The 21,577-nt window shown below is 39.1% G+C and overlaps 2 protein-coding genes across 2 annotated transcripts in view; both read right to left on the bottom strand.

Moving 5' to 3' along the window:
* Positions 1 to 4,503, bottom strand: part of LOC139963099 (SUMO-activating enzyme subunit 2-like) — a 34,994-nt gene extending 30,491 nt beyond the window's left edge. The window contains exon 1 of the mRNA XM_071963617.1: positions 4,312 to 4,503. Within this exon, the coding sequence (XP_071819718.1) occupies positions 4,312 to 4,455 (144 nt within the window). The 5' untranslated portion in view covers positions 4,456 to 4,503. The remainder of the gene's footprint in view (positions 1 to 4,311) is intronic.
* A 5,480-nt stretch (positions 4,504 to 9,983) lies between these two features.
* LOC139963091 (uncharacterized) lies at positions 9,984 to 19,549 on the bottom strand. The gene is made up of 9 exons (XM_071963606.1): positions 18,437 to 19,549; positions 15,994 to 16,119; positions 15,375 to 15,427; positions 14,654 to 14,798; positions 14,085 to 14,204; positions 12,482 to 13,208; positions 12,041 to 12,175; positions 11,242 to 11,491; positions 9,984 to 10,712 (listed from the first exon to the last, which is right to left on the bottom strand). The coding sequence occupies exons 1-9, from the start codon at positions 18,608 to 18,610 to the stop codon at positions 10,223 to 10,225; spliced, it is 2,220 nt and encodes a 739-aa protein (XP_071819707.1). The 5' UTR covers positions 18,611 to 19,549; the 3' UTR covers positions 9,984 to 10,222.
* Between the last annotated feature and the right edge of the window lie 2,028 nt (positions 19,550 to 21,577).

The following is a 21,577-nucleotide window of genomic DNA, read 5'->3' as shown; positions in this document are numbered from 1 at the left end:
CTGTATTGGTATTCTGACAATTTTTTTTTTTTCTTCACGGTTTTGTGTTAACAATCCTAATACTATCCTATCCTTGTTAGTATGACACTGTGAAGCCTAACCAAATTGGCAGTAGCATGGTGGGCTCATAATTGGCGCACTTAAGGATTTGATCAACGATGTCTATCAAGGAAATATCCAAATCACTCAACTGTATGTGTTTTTCATATGTGTGGTTCCTCAGAAATGTAATGATCTCAATATATTCATTGTTCTGTGCACATGCAACTTACAATTGAGCAGAACTTGACCACAAAATGTCCGCCATGTCAAGTTCTTTCATACCCCTAAATTGACTAGTGTTCACACGATTAACTGAATCGGAATCGGAAACGGTCCGATTTTGCATAATCGGAATATATAAAAATATATAAAAAAAATTACGTGGAATACCAGTTATGTCATACCGATTATTCAAAAACATATGGAAGGTGAAAATATCAACTGATGTATTAGGTTTGTTCTTTTACTACTAAATATTTAAATAATGACACCCTCTATACATCTTTCACAATGTAATTTCATCATATTAGGCTGCCAGGGTCGCCGATTTTGCTTCCCTCGTGGTGACTTCATATTTCTCGGCACAGGAAGCATGGTAACAATATTTACCAATTTTGCGAATTAATGAATGTGCTGGACAGGGTGGGAAATAAGCGGGCGACGGGCAAGTGCTAAAAAAGCCCTCCTAAAGCAAAATTGCGAGTGCGAAAAAGAAAAGAGAAATATAAGAAAATCCCCCTTGTTAGATCAGGTGTCTGTAAAATTAATTGTAACATGCTTTTGCTTTAGCTAGGGTTTGCAGTTGCAGCGCGAATCGCACAAACAGTTCTCACAATCCCGCATCAAATTTGAAGCAGTGCGGGAGGGTCGCGCACAATCACCGGGAACTTCTCGCACAGTCACTGGCAAATTACGGCCTCCACGAAGCAATTTCAGTACCAGCGACAATAACCTAAAATACCCACAAATCTCCGACCACATGGTAGCCTTACTTCACACTAAGTCAACATGGAAATCAAACCTAGCCATCTGTTTGCAAAAAGCAACAAAAAAACAATACTTTGCGTAGCTTTGTTTACATACTTTCCACACGTAGTCAACGGGAAAATCTAGCCTAAGCATCTCTTTATTCGCTGAAATTGTGACACAGTTAGCTAGAACTAAAATATCCATGAAATACTGCAACCTTCGACCACATGTTAGCCTAATAACCACACTAAGTCAATGGGAAATGTATAACCATTGGTTTGCAAAAAATATTTAAAAAAGCGTAGCTTTGTTTACAACTTTCAATTTGCTGGAAATCGGCATTTGTTTGGAAGGTATGTGCTGTCTTAAAGAGGGAATGTTGTATTTTACGAAAAAATACATGATTTTATGCCCATCACCTCCCTTTCCACGTCGACCTTCTTATCTCCAATTTTTTTAACCTTTCAATGTTTGCCGCAATTCCCTCAAAAATAATTTAATTTCAGTAGAAATGCTGATATATGCCTCTAATCCATAGCGTCGCATTAAGCCTAACACTAGGTTGTTACATTGTAAACAGATCTCGGAATACGGGCTAAAATTTTGCTCAAAATCACTTATGTTCAAGTAAATGCAATTTTTTATGTGACAAAACAATATTGAAGTAGTTTCTCGTTGTTATTATTTCTTTATATCAATCTGGTAACATTCTACAGTAATTTTAAACAAGTAACGTTGGTACAATTTGCTTTTCAGTTTGATTGGCCTAAGCTTACATTTTCTAATTGAACTTGAATGGAGTTAAATAGGTAACGAATAAGTATGTTTAACTTCAATTTCGTAACATTTCTATTTGTTCATCAAAGGTATAATACTGAAAATAAGTACAGAATAATGTTGGAATGTAGGCAATATGTAATTAAAATTTACACTTTGGTGAAGATGGATGGTTTGTCTGAGGTACATATTATTCTTGATTTACATTAACGACATTGACGATAATATTGATAGTAATGTGCATAAATTTGCCGATGACACTAAGATTTGGAGAATGATGGCATCACCTGTGGACGCTATGATCATGCAAGAGGACTTGTATAGACTGAAAGGCTGGTCGACTGAGTGGCAGATGTTGTTTTATCCTGGAAAGTGTCTCCATGCTGGCCATAAGAATATGCACTACGATTATTATATGGGTGACACATGTATATGATGTATTACTTCGATAAAAGAAGAAAAAGATTTAGGAGTGCTTATCACTGCCAGTATGAGTCCAAGTCAGCAATGTGCGAAAGCCGCCAAGACAGCAAATCAAGTACTTGGAATGATCAAGCAATCTATTTGTTATAAAGAAAAGGACATTCTTATCAGGTTGTACAAGTCTCTTGTTCATCCACATCTAGAGTACGCTATTCAAGCTTGGTGTCCGTATTTACAAAAGACATTGTTCTGCTTGAGAATGTTCAGAGGAGATTCACAAAGATGATTCCAGGATTACATCATCTCCCATACTAGCCACGACTTCTCACTTCACTAGAGACAAGACGTATTCGCGGTGACATGATTGAGGTTTTTAAAATTATTAAAGGATTTGAGGACATTCAAGCCAGCCATTTCTTAATATTCAGCGACACTGTTACGAGAGGCCACCCTTTCAAGATATACAAGCAGCACTGCAGGCTGAATATTAGAAAGTACTTTTTTCACAAAGAGTAATTGACATTTGGAATGGCCTTTCAGCCAGAGCTGTATTAGCGAGCACTGTCAACGTTTTCAAGAGCCAACTCAACAAGTTCCTGAGAAGTTGTCACAGCAGATACTAGTCCCTATTGTATTGCCTTATGCATCATATCACTTGAGTGACTCTGAATGGCACAAGCTAGATTAAACCTGGCTTGAAGGTAGTAGCTTTATCCCTTTGTGTCCTGCATATTTGTCTTGTTTGTGTTCTTGTTTTGTGTTCAGTGTTATGTATTGTTTGGGCAGTACATGGTATGCATTCATTTCAGAGTTGGAGAATATTCCTCAATTGACTCCCAGGGTTTGAAAGGTACAGTTGTATAAGACTGGCTGTGTCCTCTGTGGGCGTGGTGTGTTGGTTATTTTTGCTGTTGTGGTAAGACCCTGTGAGGGCACTAAGTTGTATTCAGGCTTGTTGAGATGCTTGAAGCTTAGCCTGCGAGGCCAACATTTTATACGCAAAAAAACATATGTTATTTATTGTCACCACCTGAGTTAATTTGACCAGTAACCGGTTCTGTGTGGATGTTTCGTGGCGCCAGTCTGTACCTGGAGAGCGGGAGCAAGTCAAAGCCTAGTGATAGATATCGTTGATCAAATCCTTAAGTGCGTCAATTATGAGCCCACCATGCTACTAGTAGTAGTAGCATGGTGGGCTCATAATTGACGCACTTAAGGATTGGATTGACGATGTCTGTCAACCTAAAATCCAAATCACTCAACTGCATCCATTTTTCATATGTGTAGTTCCTCACAAATGTAATGATCTCAAAATATTTATTGTTCTGTGCCTACGCAACGTACAATTGAGAAGAATTTGAACACAAAATGTCTGCTGTGTCAAGTTCTTTCATACCCCTAAATTGACACATTCGTCCATAAGCTAACTGTAGAGTAGGCCTAAGTATACATCCATTGACTTTGGATGCTGTTTGCTATGCTCTGAACCTCTTAGCTCAGACAGGTCAGGTCCCAGAGAGTAGTTGTATCATATTGAAGTAATTTTGGTAATTTTTTGGGAGTAAGATTTCCAAATGTCCAAAATACGTGTAAAACTGGGGGGAGGGTGGTAAAGCTTAATAGAAACCACAATTTGGTCAGCAAATAGCTGAAATGGATTCAAACACATGAATATGTAATTATGCTTGACTGCAAAAAGTTTAGGTGGCCTGCTGTATCGTTGCTAGTTATAATTGAAGGTGCGTCAATTACGGAGGTGCGTCAATTACGAAGCCTTTACTATACTAGTAGTAGGCCCAGGTCAAACTCAAAGGATAACCAACTTTTTTGCATAAAATTATCTCCAAAACTTAAATGGTACAATCAAACCGGGAAATAAAACACTTGATTAACCTTAAATACCCGTTTTATATGGTGGAAACTAATTCCGGCGAGATTAGGGCTTTTCTTTGTGGTTAACATGTAGCCGGCCTAGCCTACTGTATGCCTATAAGGAGTATGACTCTATGAAGTATGAGTGACGGCTTCGAATAACGTGAGACTAGTGAGGCCTAGCCTAGACTTCCTGGCCATTTCACGAGTTCCTACAGAATGTGTTACCACTACAATGTCTTGAAAACCGGTGAGAACGAGATTCTTCAATAGTTCACAGCCTATTCCACCTGCTCCAACAACAAGAATTTTGCTCTCTGTCACAATCTTTGCCAAATTTTCAGGCATTGGATACTGACTTGCACCTGCCATCACGGGCCCTATATTCCGTATTTTGTGTACATGTAGAAATTGAACACAGTGTATCGCGCCGTATCAAGCCCATAGAAGTTGAAGAATGGCGAAGCCTTGAAAAAAGTGGGGGCGCTTTGCGTTGAACGACAAAAGGCCAGAACATTTGTAGGTCTTCATCTTAGAAATTGATCCTTATAAATTTCTGGATTGTGCAATCGACTTTGAAATTAAATTTGAGTTTCCCCTTTTTTTGGGGAAAGAGGATGTGTACTTTCCACAACATAGACATGTTATGGCGCCATAGTGGTTATTAGTACTATACTCCTGACATAGGCGTACGGGACCATTTCAGTTTGGGGGGGCAGAACTTTCTGTGCCCGAAAGTTCCCGTGACACTATCTAAGCGGAGCGCCACCATCGGTTGGCGCGTAGCGTACAATAAAATTTTTGGCAAACAATGCCTCTCAGATTGCCGGAAACGGCACTTCTGAGGCCTTGCAAGTTGCATCTAAACATTCTTTATTTTATAATCTCACGTTTTAGAAATTTACACTTCCCCAAAAATTTGGTAAATTAGAAAAAGAAAAAATGGTAACATCACTTTGAAGGGGAAAAATGGGGCAGTATATTTTTTAAGCTCCTATTTAGTTACCTTATTTATTATTTAAACACAGTACTCAGCTACCTCAAGAAAAACGTATACATTGTTCAACGACACGTAGGCGGGATAATGTCGCCGTGTCGGGTGAGACTGCAGTTTGTCTCACAAAAAAAGTATAAAATATAACAAAGAATATGATAAACCTGTACTTCTAGGCTTGTAGGCACCCCCCTCCCCACCATCCATTAAAAAGAAAATGTTTCTTATATACACTCATGTTGGGGATGTCCAGGTCAAGGGCGGCGGAAGCACTTTTAATCTGGGGGGGGGGGGCACCGACATCAAAGGGCACTTTGCAGAAATTCGATTGGACTGATGCAGCCTTATAATTAGTACCCTTTATAACTCTTATATTGTATTATCTTTTTAGTGTATACACATCACTCCATCAACGCCCCCCTCCCCCCCCCCCCAAAGGAAAATATGCATACTAGCACTGCAATATCCAATGCGCAAATTGGGAAACAAGGAACAAGTTTTCTTTTGAGACAAAATGAGGTGAAATCATGCTAGTTGCTAATGTAGGAATCTTCCGAATTAGAGTTTTTTTTTTCTTGTTAATATCTTAACAATTTTTTTCCATTCGAAATAGCTTTGAGTTTGACCCACAGAAATTCGTTAAAAGTCACGGGCTTAGCCAGGATTTGCAAAGTTGTATGCACGACTATCTGAGCGGAGCGCCACCATCGGTTGGCGCGGAGCGTACTAGAAAATTGTTGGTTTTACAAACCCCTCAGATGGCCGGAAACGGCCCTTCCCAGAGAGTTCATTCTGGTTCCCTGGCCTCTTGCTAACTTGAGGCACCTCAATTTTTATGCAAAAAAAGGCACATTTTTAACCTGAGGAAAAGAGGGGGGGCACGTGCCCCCTGTGCCCCCGGTTCCGCCGCCCTTGGTCCAGGTATACAATTGACTAGTTAGAAAAAAAAATGATCGTGCAAAAAGCGTGGTAGCCCAGATGAACTGCGCTTACGGTGGTGTTACACGGAAATATTCGGGCATCATGATGCTAAATAAAGAAAATCATGGAATTGTCGGGCAAAAATTTGAAAAAGATTCGGGCAAGCTACTGCATATTTATATATATATATATTTCCAGAGGACAAGAAATTCGGGCAAAAGTCCTGAAAAATTCGGGCAGCCTAAGAGGAGAAAAAAAAATGTATATATATATTTTTTTCTCCTCTTAGGCTGCCCGAATTTTTCAGGACTTTTGCCCGAATTTCTTGTCCTCTGGAAATTTGGGGGGGGGGCAGTCTGCCCCCCCCTGCCCCCCGCCTCGTACGCCTATGACTCCTGACTTAAGAACCAACTTTGAAAACTTATTTTCCCCGCCTCTTATGACTCGAGCAAGTGGTACGTGTTTTATGTAACTATTAATATATGGAAAGTGTCATTTCTGGTATCTCAGAGGCACATTGCAAACTTTTTTCTTGCTTGTATTATTTTCGTGCTCCACTCAGATAGTGTTATAAGTGTTCTTGGAAATTGACTTGAAAGAGCCAGCCTCCCTCCCCTTCCCCCAGACACCTACTTTGGGTCATACTTCCATATTAGTCTGTGTATGCAGGTTATTGTTAATGTTGCAAAGTGGTTAGTAGCTGACCAGGGGCGTATCCAGGATTTTCTAACCCGAGGGGCGCGAATTACTATCTAAGCGGAGCGCCACCATCAGTTGGCGCGCAGCGTACAAGAAAAATTCTGGTTTTTATACCCCCAGATCACCGGAAATGGCACTCCTCGGGCTTGAAAATGACCAACCAGATGTACACTTTTGCCTGGGAACCAACTTTTTCCCAATATTTTTTTTCAGACACAGTAAATTTATTGGTGTACAAATATTAAACCAGGCGCGTATCCAGGGGGGGGGGTGTTGAGGACGCGCGCCCCGGGTAAGAAGGAGAAGAGAGAAAAAAAGAGAGAAGAAAAAAGGGAAAAGGAGGGGGGAAAAGAGGAGGAAGGAGAGAAAGGAGGGAAAAAGTAAAAAGAAAAAGAAGGGAACAGAAGAAATCGCCAAGACACCGGGAAGAGAAAGAGGAACAGTGACATAATTACAGCACTGATCCCTATTTATATACACAGGGTAGCCAGTGACGGATTGAGAAGGGGCGTCCGCCTCAGCCTACCAATTACACCGACAACTCCATTTTGATGTTTCCATTTTCCTCTCTCACTAATGTTTACATATACTTTATCATGGCGCGTGTTCGTGCATGGACGCCTTAAACAATTATAAAATTGTGCTATGAAACCAACTGTGGCTGGTCTTGAACTCGGCCTAGTCGTCTGGGAACATTATGCATTTCGGTATTAGCCCAGGATCTATATTTGAACCGCACTAGACATGTCCTTCGATGCAACACTGTCATCCAGAGATAACAATGTTATACAACGCGAACTGATTGCTAATTGTTACCCCACCCCTAGTACCGTAACTCATACAATGAATCTAAAAATAAAAATTCCGCATGCGATTTGAGAATTGAGCACATTTCCTGCTAATATCTTGTAGTGGATCCAAATGTGTATCATTGCCGGCGGGGGGGGGGGGGCGGACGCACACATCACTTCTTGAGATTGTTTCCACCTGCATGAAAACGCGCGCCCCACAACCCTTCGCCCACCCCTTTAATCGCTTCCCGATGAGTTACGAAACCAGACCCATCGTATACAAAAGTCTACTTGGATTATTTGTCCCCTGATTTTATTCTGCCGATGCCCATGCATTTCCCCAAACTAAAGTTCTAAGCCATGAGATCTAAAACTTAAGGATGTTTGGGAGCATCATTGGGTCTGGGAAGTGTTATTTCCGGTGATCTAGGAGGTATATTTGCCAAAATTTCTTGTGCGCTACGCGTGGTCGCGCTCCGCTTAGATATCAGAGAACAGACACGCGTCCCCACCATTATACACGACTGATCTGCGCCCATGCACCAATAAATTAACTGTGTCTGAATTTTCGAAATTTCCCTGACCAACATTCCTAAACAATCTTCCATCTTCTCGTGCAATTTTGACCGGTCTGTTAGGTTTTTCTGTATTGGCTGTCCATGGATAAAATTTTGTGCAACATTATGGGTATATTCTGAAGTGAATTTATTTCACGAGAAGTCTGAATTTTCAAATTCTGAACGAATAATGGGCTTAAAACCTTGAAAAGTGGGGCTGACGGGTATTGTGGGCCGCGAGGAAGAATCACCTACAAAAGCAATGATCCACAGGAGATGTGATGAGGTCGGACATGATGTGTGACTGGTGACAATCTTCATAAAGGTTATGGATGGAAATAAAAATATTGGGAAAATACTTGATTAACTCAGTCAATAGTTAACATCTAGTTGGTCGTTTCAAGCCCGAGATGTGCCATTTCCAGTGATCTGGGGGGTGTCAAAACCAGAATTTTTCTTGTACGCTGCGCGCCAACTGATGGTGGCGTTCCGCTTAGATAGTAATTCGCGCCCCTCGGGTTAGAAAATCCTGGATACGCCCCTGGTCAGCTACTAACCACTTTGCAACATTAACAATAACCTGCATACACAGACTAATATGGAAGTATGACCCAAAGTAGGTGTCTGGGGGAAGGGGAGGGAGGCTGGCTCTTTCAAGTCAATTTCCAAGAACACTTATAACACTATCTGAGTGGAGCACGAAAATAATACAAGCAAGAAAAAAGTTTTCAATGTGCCTCTGAGATACCAGAAATGACACTTTCCAGATATTAATAGTTACATAAAACACGTACCACTTGCTCGAGTCATAAGAGGCGGGGAAAATAAGTTTTCAAAGTTGGTTCTCTTTTCAGCACATTGTGAGAGTTTTAGAATCAGTAATTATTTGCAAGGTATCAGCATATGATTGTGATAATGTTTCAAATTCATAGGTTTGCATAGTGACAGCATGATAAGGAAGTACTCACGGAACTTTGGTTCATCAAAGTAACATCTACCTTCATATTTCATGCAGTCCCTTAAGTTTAACTTAAAGCAAACTCCCTGTAGAAACCATCTTGACAGTAGCCGAAATTTAAACTATTATATATACCAGTTAGATATATTGCAACATTATAGCTTTACCAATTTCAGGGTGGTAACTTGCTAAAATGGTTCAAGTGATTCCATGTCATTGAGAATTGTTGAATTAGGAAACAGATGTCTCAATTTGGGGAATGAACTTGAGAGTGGTTGTAGTTCATAGTGACAAATAGCTGACTTTGTAGCATATTAGATGACATTACTAATGATATTTAGGCTATAAGGCCAGATTTAGAGGTGTTCAATATGAAGAGGAAATTTGGCAACGGTGGTCTCCCCCTTTCCCACCCCTCTCTCTCTCTCTGCCCTGAAAACAATTGTGTGCATGCACATGCTCATGGATTCGTCTTAATAACGCCTCAGTTTAAAACCTGTTTTCATTTGGAAGAAGGGTCCTCTAACTGTCTAACAGATGAATGGATGAATGTACCATGACTCATCATAGGGTCAATGTCCTCGTTTTATCAATTCGATACATCGAAAGATAATTAATTAGACCATACCTTAGTAACTACTGAATTGGGCCTACTACATTGTCCTCTGAAATAAATATAGGCGTGCCGCTATTTTGTCCGAAGTGGTGTGCGCCTCTACGTGCATTGTAGATTCACTTTGCCTTTAATCATTATAAAGTTAGGTCAAGAGGGCATTGATAGTAATAAAAGGGGATGAAGCCGCACTAATTCGTGAGAGAACAAATACAAGAGAAAACAAAAATCAAGAAACGACATAGTTTTTATTAATTTATTTATAGCAGACTGATACAAAAAAATTTGGTTAATAAATTTTGGCAAATAAGTTTTTGGTAAATAAATTTTTGGTTAATTTAGTTTTGGTAAATAAATTTTTGGTAAATAAATTTTTGGTAATAAAATTTTTGGTAAATAAATTTTTGGTAAATAAATTTTTGGTAAATAAATTTTTGGTAAATAAATTTTTGGTAAATAAATTTTTGGTAAATAAATTTTTGGTTAATATATTTTTGGTAAATAAATTTTTGGTAAATAAATTTTTGGTAAATAAATTTTACAGAAAAAAAATTAAATTAATAATTTTTAGGTTTTGGAAAAAAATAAAAAAATGTAACATGACACTCAATTAAAAAAATTATTTTTAAACAATGTAAGAGAAAGGAAAAGCAATGTTTCTTCGAGGTTCGGGTAAAAAAGACCGTTTGGAAGATTTCCGGTACCAGTTAGTTGTTCGGTTATCTCGATGTGAAGATCGCAATGATTCAATGGCATGTTGATGTTGACGGTTTCGGCAATGTCGTCGCCAATTTCAGCGATACATTCAGAGACGGCAGGAGTGGGCTCGTCCAGTTGGATGTTAGCGGCGTCACCATTGGCCAGTGTTGCCTCATTGATGGCGACGGCAGCAGTGGATGAGAATGTAAGGCTGACAGAGGAGGCTGAAGAGGACGAGAGACTGTGAGATGAGAAGTCGGCTGATGTAAGAGAACCGTCATAATCGTCTGATAGGTAAGTCGATAGTGTCTCATTGCTGCTCATCTCCGATCCAGAGGCACTGCTGACGTCACCGCCATGGAGTAGAGATGTTATGTAGCTCGCACTTATGGGGGATCTACAAGGAAAGGTACACACATTTGTAAAAAAAAGTATATTTTGTTAGGCGCAGAATCAATTAAGAAAACACTTTCAGTGGCATCTGATACACAGAAGGAGGAAAAACGAGGAATGAGGGATTATTTCCAACACGAAATGCTTTTATTTCAACACTTTTCATGCTCATTTACTACTGCAACATGCACAATTACAGAAATTAGGTGACAAACAACCCCTTCCTTACCCCCTCCCCAACGCCAACCCACACAAGAGCAAACTTCAGGCTTCCCAAGTTAAAACTACAATGGGTCTTGACGAATATCGACAGCTTGGTCCCGACTGTCGATTTATAGGGGTTTTTATCAGACTTCTTCATACGAGCAGTGTGTGGTCGGCTTTAGTGTGGTTGGTATCTTGAATATATAATATATATATTAATTTAGTGAGCCAACGATTTGATGTGACTCTATACCTATTTAGGAACCTTTGGGTTTAACCCTCCAACCCTGTCGGCATCCCTTTATCGTGCCGTCACATTTCTATATTACCTCGGTGTCTTCTTGCCATACTTGCTGAGAGTGACGTCACGTTCCGACAGACATCTGACCAACATATCATCACTGTCTTTCGATTTCATCAGGTGACTGAGCCAACCCTCAGAAGCAGACTTTTTGAGAAAGACCTTCATCCTGCATGTAACCTCTACACCAGTTGACGAAGATGAGCTTCGCGGTGTAAGCATCGGAGTGACAAAGGTCTCGGTTTCTTCGGTGTCGGTGTCGCCGGTTATGTCGGTGTCTACCAAATTTAAAAAAAAAAATTGTTTCCATTTAATAAATGCAAAACTGCATGTGGAAACAGGGATGGACTATAAGTAGTAAAATTAATTCAGAAACTATCAAAAGTTCTACTATCGCGGTATCAGTACTATCAGCCTTATTTATTAACTTTTGACATTATATCACGCCATCTCATTATTTAACTTCATGAATGAGCTCATTTACATAATATCAACAAGTAAATTCTCGCAGTTAGGTCGACCTATGTGGAACGTCGTAACCACTTTATTTAGTAGGCTACACCATAATTCCAGGGGTGGATCCAATATTTTGAAATGGAGTGGTTGTGGCCCTGAGGTCGTCGAAGCCGACTGCCATGCATGGGGTGGTGTGTGGCCTTCCCAAGATAAAATAACGTTGAAGACGTGAAATATAAATGTACTATAAATTAGGTCAACATGCCTACCTAGGGTTCTAATAACTACTCTAAATTATTTGTGTGGGTCGATGGGTCCATGGATCCGCGCCTGAATTATTCCTGTAAGTTTAATGTTGTTAATAATCCTACCAAAGTCAACGGAGGCAGTGTTGTTAGTTTCAGAAACGACCACATCATTGCAAGAAACTCGTCCAGATGGTTGAGAGCAGTCCCTGGTTGCAGTTAGTTTGAGGCAGAGTAGCAGGCTGATGATGGGCATTAAACCTGAAGAAAGACGAAAGAAGTATTTCAATTTCAGCATGGCCATCTTCCTTAGAGGCTATAAACACGTGACGATGGAGACTTGGCCAATTTCCTATGAATGAACGATGACCAGCTCCTTCTCCACATATCATTAGGTTAATTTCACTCCATCTCTAAACCGAGATGGAATAATACCAAACCATGAACTCACGTCATATAGAGTGTCTTCCTTCTTTCACCAATAACAGGATGCCTCCCCCCCACTCCCCGACCTCTCCTTCAATAAAAAGAAACCTCCTTGTATCTGAATGTAAGAAATAAACCTACCAATGACAGTGTTGGCGAGAGCAGACAGTAGGATGGTTCTGTTGATATTATAGAGGGCGTCCTTCAGTTGATAAGTCTCCATGTCAGGTTCAATACTAGTAACTGTTGACCAAGTCGTATTCCATCGATGATAAATTGATTTCTCGATTGGAATCCGGTCGAAATAGCAGAAGCTATGAACGAAAGCCGACAACTCATCGACATGAATGGTAATCATATCAACAAAGGATAACCACAAGTCTACCCATGGTGCCAAGATGTGAGCGATGTATTTGATGGTAGATACATATAGGTCAAAGGCATAAATGACGTAACAGAGACGATCCTGCAAGGTGTAATAACCATCGACGATAGCTGACCACTTCGTTTTGTGTAACTCGAGATTCTCCAGTAAACGTTGGACTTGGAGATCAACTTCTCGTCTGATTGTAGCGATGCAGCCTCCTATGACGTGCATGAGATTGTCTAACATGTAGTTGACAGATGCCCCCATCGTATTGCGAATCAACACAGCCAGAATCTTGGTCTGTTCCCGAATCTCATTTGGTAACTCAGCTAGCGGGATCTTGTTTCCACTTCCAAATTCGATGGATATTGAAAGGAAGATCGATTCTTGGGAGTTGAATGCAACAGCTTTTCGGTCACGTGGGATGGACTGTGGGTCGTTCAGTGTTCCTTGAGAAGAGCTTAGAGTGCACTGCGTCGACTGATTCCGTGATTGTGCAAACTGTTAAGTAGAAAGAGGTTTTAAAATGTTTTTTGAGAAGCTGTTGATTATAAAGCATAATATTATTATATATAGTGCTTATTAAACTTGCTTTATCTGAATATGTATGTCAAGTAATATGGTGAGCTTATTAGGCTATACAAAGCAATGACATGCATGGTTGTTTCGGATACGGGAGCTGGCCGACATCAATATAGCACTGAGATTTCTCGTCAAAGTAATTCGGGTCGTTAGGGATATCGTTGGTCGGTGACTGGGTGAGAACCAAGTACTCCTTTGAGTCAGCCTGAATAGCGATTAATAAAAATCTAGGGTATAGAACCCTCCCATTAATCAATTTCAAGATATGTTAGGCCTATACTGACAAATGTACTCATATTTTCTCTTCTTTTAGAAAGATCTTGCGAACTTCGGCAATCCTACCCTCCCAAACCCACCCGCCCCTATTCCCTCCCTATTCCCGACATGTCCCATGTCCGTATTGTAGACTATAGTCATAAGGGGTGAGATAGTTATTTCAAAACAACTAATTGTACCATTGTACGGTATCTTAGTCCAATAGATATACAGGGAAGACGTATATCAGCGCCTTGTTACCAGTAAGAAGTTAACCGGTTTACTGTTTTCACTTAATAATTTGAAGGCCCCAGGTCTTCGCTGCAACTAAACTCTCCGGTTCCGATTGAGCTGTTTCAACATATCACCTGCTGTCCCCCCCCCTCCCCTCCCCATCATCCCCTCGTACCAGATATTCTTACCTCTTTTGTCAGTAGTCTATTAAAATGAAATGTAAAGAAAAAGAAAAGAAAAGAACATGTAGTACAATTTGGCAAGCAGGTGTTAGTATTAAATATTATAACATAGTTCCGCTCTCACTGTTATTTGTCTGTATTCGTTGTCACCAACAGCCATCTCTGGAATTAGGAGAAACTGGTTGGTCCTGATGAAGTCTTCACCAAGTGGTGGCCGTGGACGCATTCGCACCGAAGTAAGTGTCTAAAAATGGATATTGTTATAGAGGAAATGTCACGAGAAAAGCACTATTGAGCCATATCAAGCCTGACCATCCTAAATCATGAATTTGGTCATGTGACTATCAAGTGTGTAATGGCCGTAGTGCAGTACATCTTCTTTTTTTAAAGTATAGGTATGTATAGGAACCGTACAGATATTTACAAATAAAAGGGATATAACATATTAGCAGTAAATACATAAAGTGTATTATACCTCAATTTGATCGATATTTAGAATCATTTCTGTGGAAAATTTAGGAGTTTATGAATAAAATAAAACAGAATTAAAACAAAAGAAAATTAAGAATTTCATCAAATAACAGTTCTTTTTACTGGTATATGAAACTATTTTGACTGACCTCACCATTCGTTGTTATGGGATATTACCCTCAAACCCCGCATATTGTATCGGGTCGCACAACCCAAACCTACCTCAGCTTGTTTTACAGTCCTAAATTTGTGTTTCAAATCTAGTTGGGCAAAAACGTCCAGAGCACCAGCGTCGGGTAGGTCAATGGTCAAGCGGAGGTCAAAGGATTGATTCAGGAATGGCTGTTCAAACTCATAAAGAGAATACCTGATGGAAAACAAAGAGAAAAAATTAAAGCAAGAAATTGAATAACAGAAACGAAAATGAAGAATATGACAGACTGGCAAAAATTTCTATTTTTCTAGAATAAAAAAAAAGCTGATAAATTGATATTTTTTTGGTAATGGCCGGCATATGATTTATCGAACATATAGTGATATGTCTTTTCTTGAAATGATGGCCTATCCATTGCGAATTCATGCCAGTAAATACAGTAAGGGTTCCGGGTCAGTGTTGAGGAATGAGGGAGAGTTTCTTGGATAGAATCGTAATCGACATGCAAGAACATTGTCAAGACTACGTTTAAATAATGAAATTTGTAAAAAAATCTATTTTAAGTGCTAGAGCAGTTCATTTGTTATTGTAGATAATTTTAAAAATGTTAGCCCAAATTCGATATCAATCTTAAACGGCTCTTATATTGTTCGTGATTGAAGGGGTATGAAGAGGCGGGTGGGGGGGGGGGGGGGGTTGGGATGGGCAAAGCAAACCACAGTAATGTCTCAGGTGTACTGCAACTATTGCACTTTAAGCTCAAACTCATATTCTTAACTTTATACGTACCACAGATCATGCCGGAAATCAAAATCCGAATTTATTCTGTTGTTAACCGCCATCTACCAAAATACAATGAATCATATGTACGCTATTTGTCACGAATATCAAGGATGATAACCCCATTTACTAAGTCCCATCCCCCATCCCCTTACCGAAATGTTAAGAAATATACGAACTGTTGGTTACAATCTTAGGATTTGGTGAAGTGGACTGGCGAGAGGTCGACCTCTCGAGGGAAGTTGAATAAGGGGGAAAGAAAGATGAAGGGACCAACAATGTAATACGAGCAACAACAAAAAAGTCACGGTGCTAATAATGACCAAGAAATTGAGTGATTGAACATAACATAATTAAAGTCCATTAAGCAACACCCCCGCCCCTTCACACCCGCGCCCTACCAGAGCGCGCTAGCTCACCCTCCATCCAGACATTTCTTAAGGAACGATAATTTTTTGCATTTATATATAAATCCTAAAATAGCGCAGTGCTGCTAAAATATAATACAAATGAAAAGCATAGAGATTAGATATATTACAAGAAAGAGAGACTTTTTTGAAAGTTATATAGAACGTATAACAGCTTGGCTGCATAGAGACGATTGAACGAGTATCAGATAGAGACATACCGATGTTGGTCTGATGGGATACTGAACCAGAGATAGAACATTGTCAAAGGAGAGAGCCAGAGGTCGAGGAGGGGAACATGTCTTTCGAGGATCGTTGCAACATCTCACATTCGTAAGGTCCAAGGCCTGATGTCAGAAAATTAATGACTTAGTAAGTGAGTAAAAGAATGAAGTGAATAGAACAATGGATGCATATATGGAAGAATCAAAGGAAGGAAGGAAGGATGTATGTGCCTATCAATGAACGGGAAATAAACACACAAACCGATAAATGGACGAAGGAAGTAAAGCAATAAAGTAATGGCCTGGTATCAGAAAATGTATGAATGAGTCAGTGAATGAGTGAAAGAATGAAGTGAATAAAACAATGGATGTATATATGGATGAATCGAAGGAAGGAAGGAAGGAAGGATGGATGTACCTATCAATGAAAGGGAAATAAACACACAAACCGATAAATGGACGAAGGAAGTAAAGCAATAAAGTAATGGCCTGGTATCAGAAAATGTATGAATGAGTCAGTGAATGAGTGAAAGAATGAAGTGAATAAAACAATGGATGTATATATGGATGAATCGAAGGAAGGATGGATGTATGCATCTATAATTGAACGCATAAGACCGATGAATCAACGATAGGTAAGCAATGAAAAAATAAAGTAATGGCCTCGGTGTTGTCAGAAAATGAATGAATGAGTGAGTAGGTGAATGAATGAATAAATGAGTCTGTAAGTCAGTGAGTAAAGAAGTGAGGGAGTGAATGAATGAATGAATGAATGAATGAATGAATGAATGAATAAAGATATATGGATGAAGAGAAGAAGGATGGATGAATAAATAAACAGACAAACGAACGAACGAACGAACGTTATTAACCTTAAAGTGAGTATATACACAAGAATAAAATCAAGCCATATCTCCTCCTCATCCTCCTTCTACGCCCGCCCGCCCCCACCCTTCCCCTCCCCTTTCACCACACAGTCACAACGGATGGCGCCAATGAACCAAGTTGGACTTTTTACTTAAAATGGTATATAGGCGTTTTGCACGGTTACCCACTATTTCAAATACGATATTCAAGAGAAACATATTTAAGCTGATAGCCATAATACAAACACGTGGTACCATTTGCACTCATAGATGGCCTTATCATTCGTTCCCATCTATACTCTTAAAGAACCCCAACCCACATTACCTCCCCCCCCCCCCAAACCAACACACGCTCATCTTATGCAATATACAAACAACTGTTGCAAACGTATCCAAAAATGTTGATATCTAACTATATATCTCCAAGGCTCTATCTTTAGTAAGGCACAGGAGGAGTCACTCATGTTTGGAACACCAAAAGAATAAAAAAAGGAAATCATGATAATGATATATAAATCCAGGATTATAGTATATACAAATACAACGATAACATAACAGTACATGATACTTATATGATAATGATATATAAATCCAGGATTATAGTATATACAAATACAACGATAACATAACAGTACATGATACTTATATGATAATGATATATAAATCCAGGATTATAGTATATACAAATACAACGATAACATAACAGTACATGATACTTATATGATAATGATATATAAATCCAGGATTATAGTATATACAAATACAACGATAACATAACAGTACATGATACTTATATGATAATGATATATAAATCCAGGATTATAGTATATACAAATACAACGATAACATAACAGTACATGATACTTATATGATAATGATATATAAATCCAGGATTATAGTATATACAAATACAACGATAACATAACAGTACATGATACTTATATGATAATGATATATAAATCCAGGATTATAGTATATACAAATACAACGATAACATAACAGTACATGATACTTATATAATAATGATATATAAATCCAGGATTATAGTATATACAAATACAACGATAACATAACAGTACATGATACTTATATGATAATGATATATAAATCCAGGATTATAGTATATACAAATACAACGATAACATAACAGTACATGATACTTATATGATAATGATATATAAATCCAGGATTATAGTATATACAAATACAACGATAACATAACAGTACATGATACTTATATGATAATGATATATAAATCCAGGATTATAGTATATACAAATACAACGATAACATAACAGTACATGATACTTATATGATAATGTTTATTGCGTACAGTAAATAAAGAGATTATGCAAATGAACAACATCAAATGTATCAATATTCAGGGACCTGCCTGACTTACCTTATGTTACCAACTTAGGCTTAAACACGGTGAAAAGGACCTTAACTTACAAACAACATGAATAACATGCACTTGTAAATTTATCTTGCAGAGCGGGCGCCTCCCGTCCCCTCCCAACAGGACCTAACCTACTGTGCATGCAAACATTGACCGGAAGTTGAATTACTCTCACCTTGTGGAGGTTACTGGTTGCGTTCAACGATGGTTTCAACTCGAGACGAATCCTAATCCCATCCGGAGTGACACTTAAGCACACGTCAGGGACAGTTATGGCAGCAGAACCTCGCGGTCCCACCGCCAATAACAGGAGGAAGATCGCTCCAAGGATTGAAGTGAAGCGAATCATTCAAGGAATTGATCCAATAGAAGTAAGCTTTAGTAGCGTAGATTGCAATGCGATGCGTATTAATGCTGAACTAGTCAACTAATGATATAGGGGTTGCTGTGTTATCGAGGAATAATGTATCCAGGTATAACATATGTCGTCACATAGCCCAGTTGACCAATCAAATTGTATATTGAACAAACTTGCGTGATATGCGCGTTAAATGTTTTGTGTAAGTCGCTAAGTTACCAGGACATATGACGCAAAAAGCTCACGTGTTATACGCAATAGCGTTTACCAGAATTTATTTCGTCTTCCCTAGTAATATACAAGGCGTTACATTATATGTCGAGCGCGTGCATTATATAGCGATGACCTGCGCACCGGCAACTCTTTACGCGTATACGTCCCTTTAACTGTTATATACTGTACACAACACTTGTGCATATGGTTATCGCATGCAGATATCGGCGCTATGAGAGCAGTTCAAGTCTGTATAACCAGCTCGGTGCTCTAAAGTATTATGTTGGCATACACATGCATCGTTACGTCATTCGGTCATGCATATGCATGATAGGGCCTAATTACTATATACGTAGGGTGGATGTGGGAGGGGAGAATATCATAAGTAGTTCTAAACTCTATACAAAATCAATCTCAAAATCGGAAACGAAATCAGCGTGGTTTATGACACTAATTGACTAGTGGACGTAAGAAGGATAGAGGAAGAATGATGACAACAAAAACACTTCTAAACCGGTGACCCTCCATTTTGTTTTACACTGGATGGTCGTATATCAGTTTAGAATTAAGTAAAATCCTTGCCTAAAGTATTTTATCCAGGGATGTTATAAACTATTTTCTTCATTAGACTTCATGTAGAAGAAAATAGGTCCAGTAGTAATATGGAGATAAACCCGTTATAAGTTCCTCCCCACGTTAAAGTGAGCGTGTAGCTATATGTACTATAGACGGAGGTCCTTCGATGCAACACTGCCATCTAGAGATAACAATGTTATACACCCCGACTTGGATGCTAATTGTTACCCCAAACCTAGTACCGTAACTCATACAATGAATCTAAAAATTAAATTCCGCATGCGATTTGAGAATTGAGCACATTTCCTGCTAATATCATGTAGTGGATCCAAGGGCGTATCATTGCCGGGGAGGGGGGTGGACGTAAGCATCACTTCTTGAGATTGTTCCCATCTGCATGAAAACGCGCGCCCCACAACCCTACGCCCACCCCTTTAATGGCTTCCCGATGAGTTACGAATCTTATTTAATTACCTTCGCCCGTATAGTACCCAGACTTTGACAAAATCCGGCAACACACCACCTCATCGATAACAAGTGATCGGGTTGCGTTTTAGTGACGTGTAAAGGTCGTGTACTGACCTACATGGAGTGTGACCACTCCCAATTTTGCAATTTCCTAAGATCAGGCCCGAAAATCCCAAAGACACTGAACTGTATGGATATCTAGCGATATCTATATAGGGATGAAAATCCCAAGATCTTCCATAAACTGTATGGCGGGCCATCAGTCTCAAATCATGGGAGATCGACTTATACCGATTTAAATCGACATATACCAGTTTCCTTCGACATATACCAGTTTCCTTCGACTTATACCAGTTTCCTTCGACTTATACCAGTTTCATTCTACATATCATCGATTTAAATCGACATATACCAGTTTCATTCTACATATCATCGATTTAAATCGACATATACCAGTTTACTTCTACATATCATCGATTTAAATCGACATATACCAGTTTACTTCGACATATCATCGATTTATTCTACTTATCATCGATTTAAATCGATGATAAGTAAAATAAATCGATGATATGTAGAATAAATCGATGATATGTCGATTTAAATTGACATATACCAGTTTCATTCTACATATCATCGATTTAAATCGACATATACCAGTTTACTTCGACATATCATCGATTTATTTTACTTATCATCGATTTAAATCGATGATAAGTAAACTAAATCGATGATATGTCGAAGTAAACTGGTATATGTCGATTTAAATCGATGATATGTAGAATGAAACTGGTATATGTCGATTTAAATCGATGATATGTAGAATGAAACTGGTATAAGTCGAAGGAAACTGGTATAAGTCGAAGGAAACTGGTATATGTCGAAGGAAACTGGTATATGTCGATTTAAATCGGTATAAGTCGATCTCCCATGATTTGAGACTGATGGCCCGCCATAAAACTGAAGGCAAATAGAGAATCGAAGCCTTCAGTGTGTAATGAACTTAAAACTGTGCACGCGTCTTTCGAAATGAAAAGATTGTGGGGCATTGCCAAGCAGGGGCGTATCCAGGATTTTCCACTAGGGGGGGGGGGGGCGTCAGGCATGAATGATCGCCGTCCTGGGGGATGGGTCTAAGTGGAGGGGTGGACAATTTTTGCTTTCGAAGAAGGGCTGAAATGCAAAATGGTGCCATATGTTATCCATTTTTCGACCTTAATAATAAGCAACATTTCCAGTAAATATGGACACAAAATGCACAATTTAGTAAGGCTGGCATGTCACTTAGTGTTTATAGTGATAATACAAACACAATTACCATCTATGTTTCTAAAACTATTATGCCGCCGAACTTCGCCAGAATCTTTTATTGGCAAACAAAATATAAAGCATACGGGAGGGGGGGGGGGGGGTTGAGCGATCACCGACATCTCACATAAAGGTCGTCATCAATTTTTTTTTTTTTTTTGCTAAACTTTTTTTTTTTGGTGACGGCCAATAGGGGGGCGCGCGCCTGTTGCGCCCCCTGGATACGCCCCTGCCAAGAAACAGATAAAAGTTATTTATTTCAGTCTCATTTCAATTATTCGAATTTGTAAAGCAAACAGCAGATGTCACATCATTTCAGTGAGTATGAAAATGGCGTTCCAGGATGAACAGCCTCCAAACTGTCTATGTGTGTAGTGTTCGGTTTCGGAAATA

The sequence above is a fragment of the Apostichopus japonicus genome, chromosome 3 (assembly GCF_037975245.1).
Source record: "Apostichopus japonicus isolate 1M-3 chromosome 3, ASM3797524v1, whole genome shotgun sequence".
NCBI lineage: Eukaryota > Metazoa > Echinodermata > Holothuroidea > Aspidochirotida > Stichopodidae > Apostichopus > Apostichopus japonicus.
The sequence above is the reverse complement of the archived record's forward strand: the minus strand, read 5'-3'. Positions and strand labels throughout refer to the sequence as shown.

Bases quoted from the DNA above. Each gene is read 5' to 3' on its own strand.
- LOC139963091 (XM_071963606.1), bottom strand. From the start codon at position 18,610: ATGATTCGCTTCACTTCAATCCTTGGAGCGATCTTCCTCCTGTTATTG. The intron at 15,428-15,993 runs GTATGTCTCTAT...GTATTTTGGTAG, and splicing joins ATCCCATCAGACCAACATCG to ATGGCGGTTAACAACAGAAT. The intron at 10,713-11,241 runs GTAATATAGAAA...CTTTCCTTGTAG, and splicing joins TATGGCAAGAAGACACCGAG to ATCCCCCATAAGTGCGAGCT.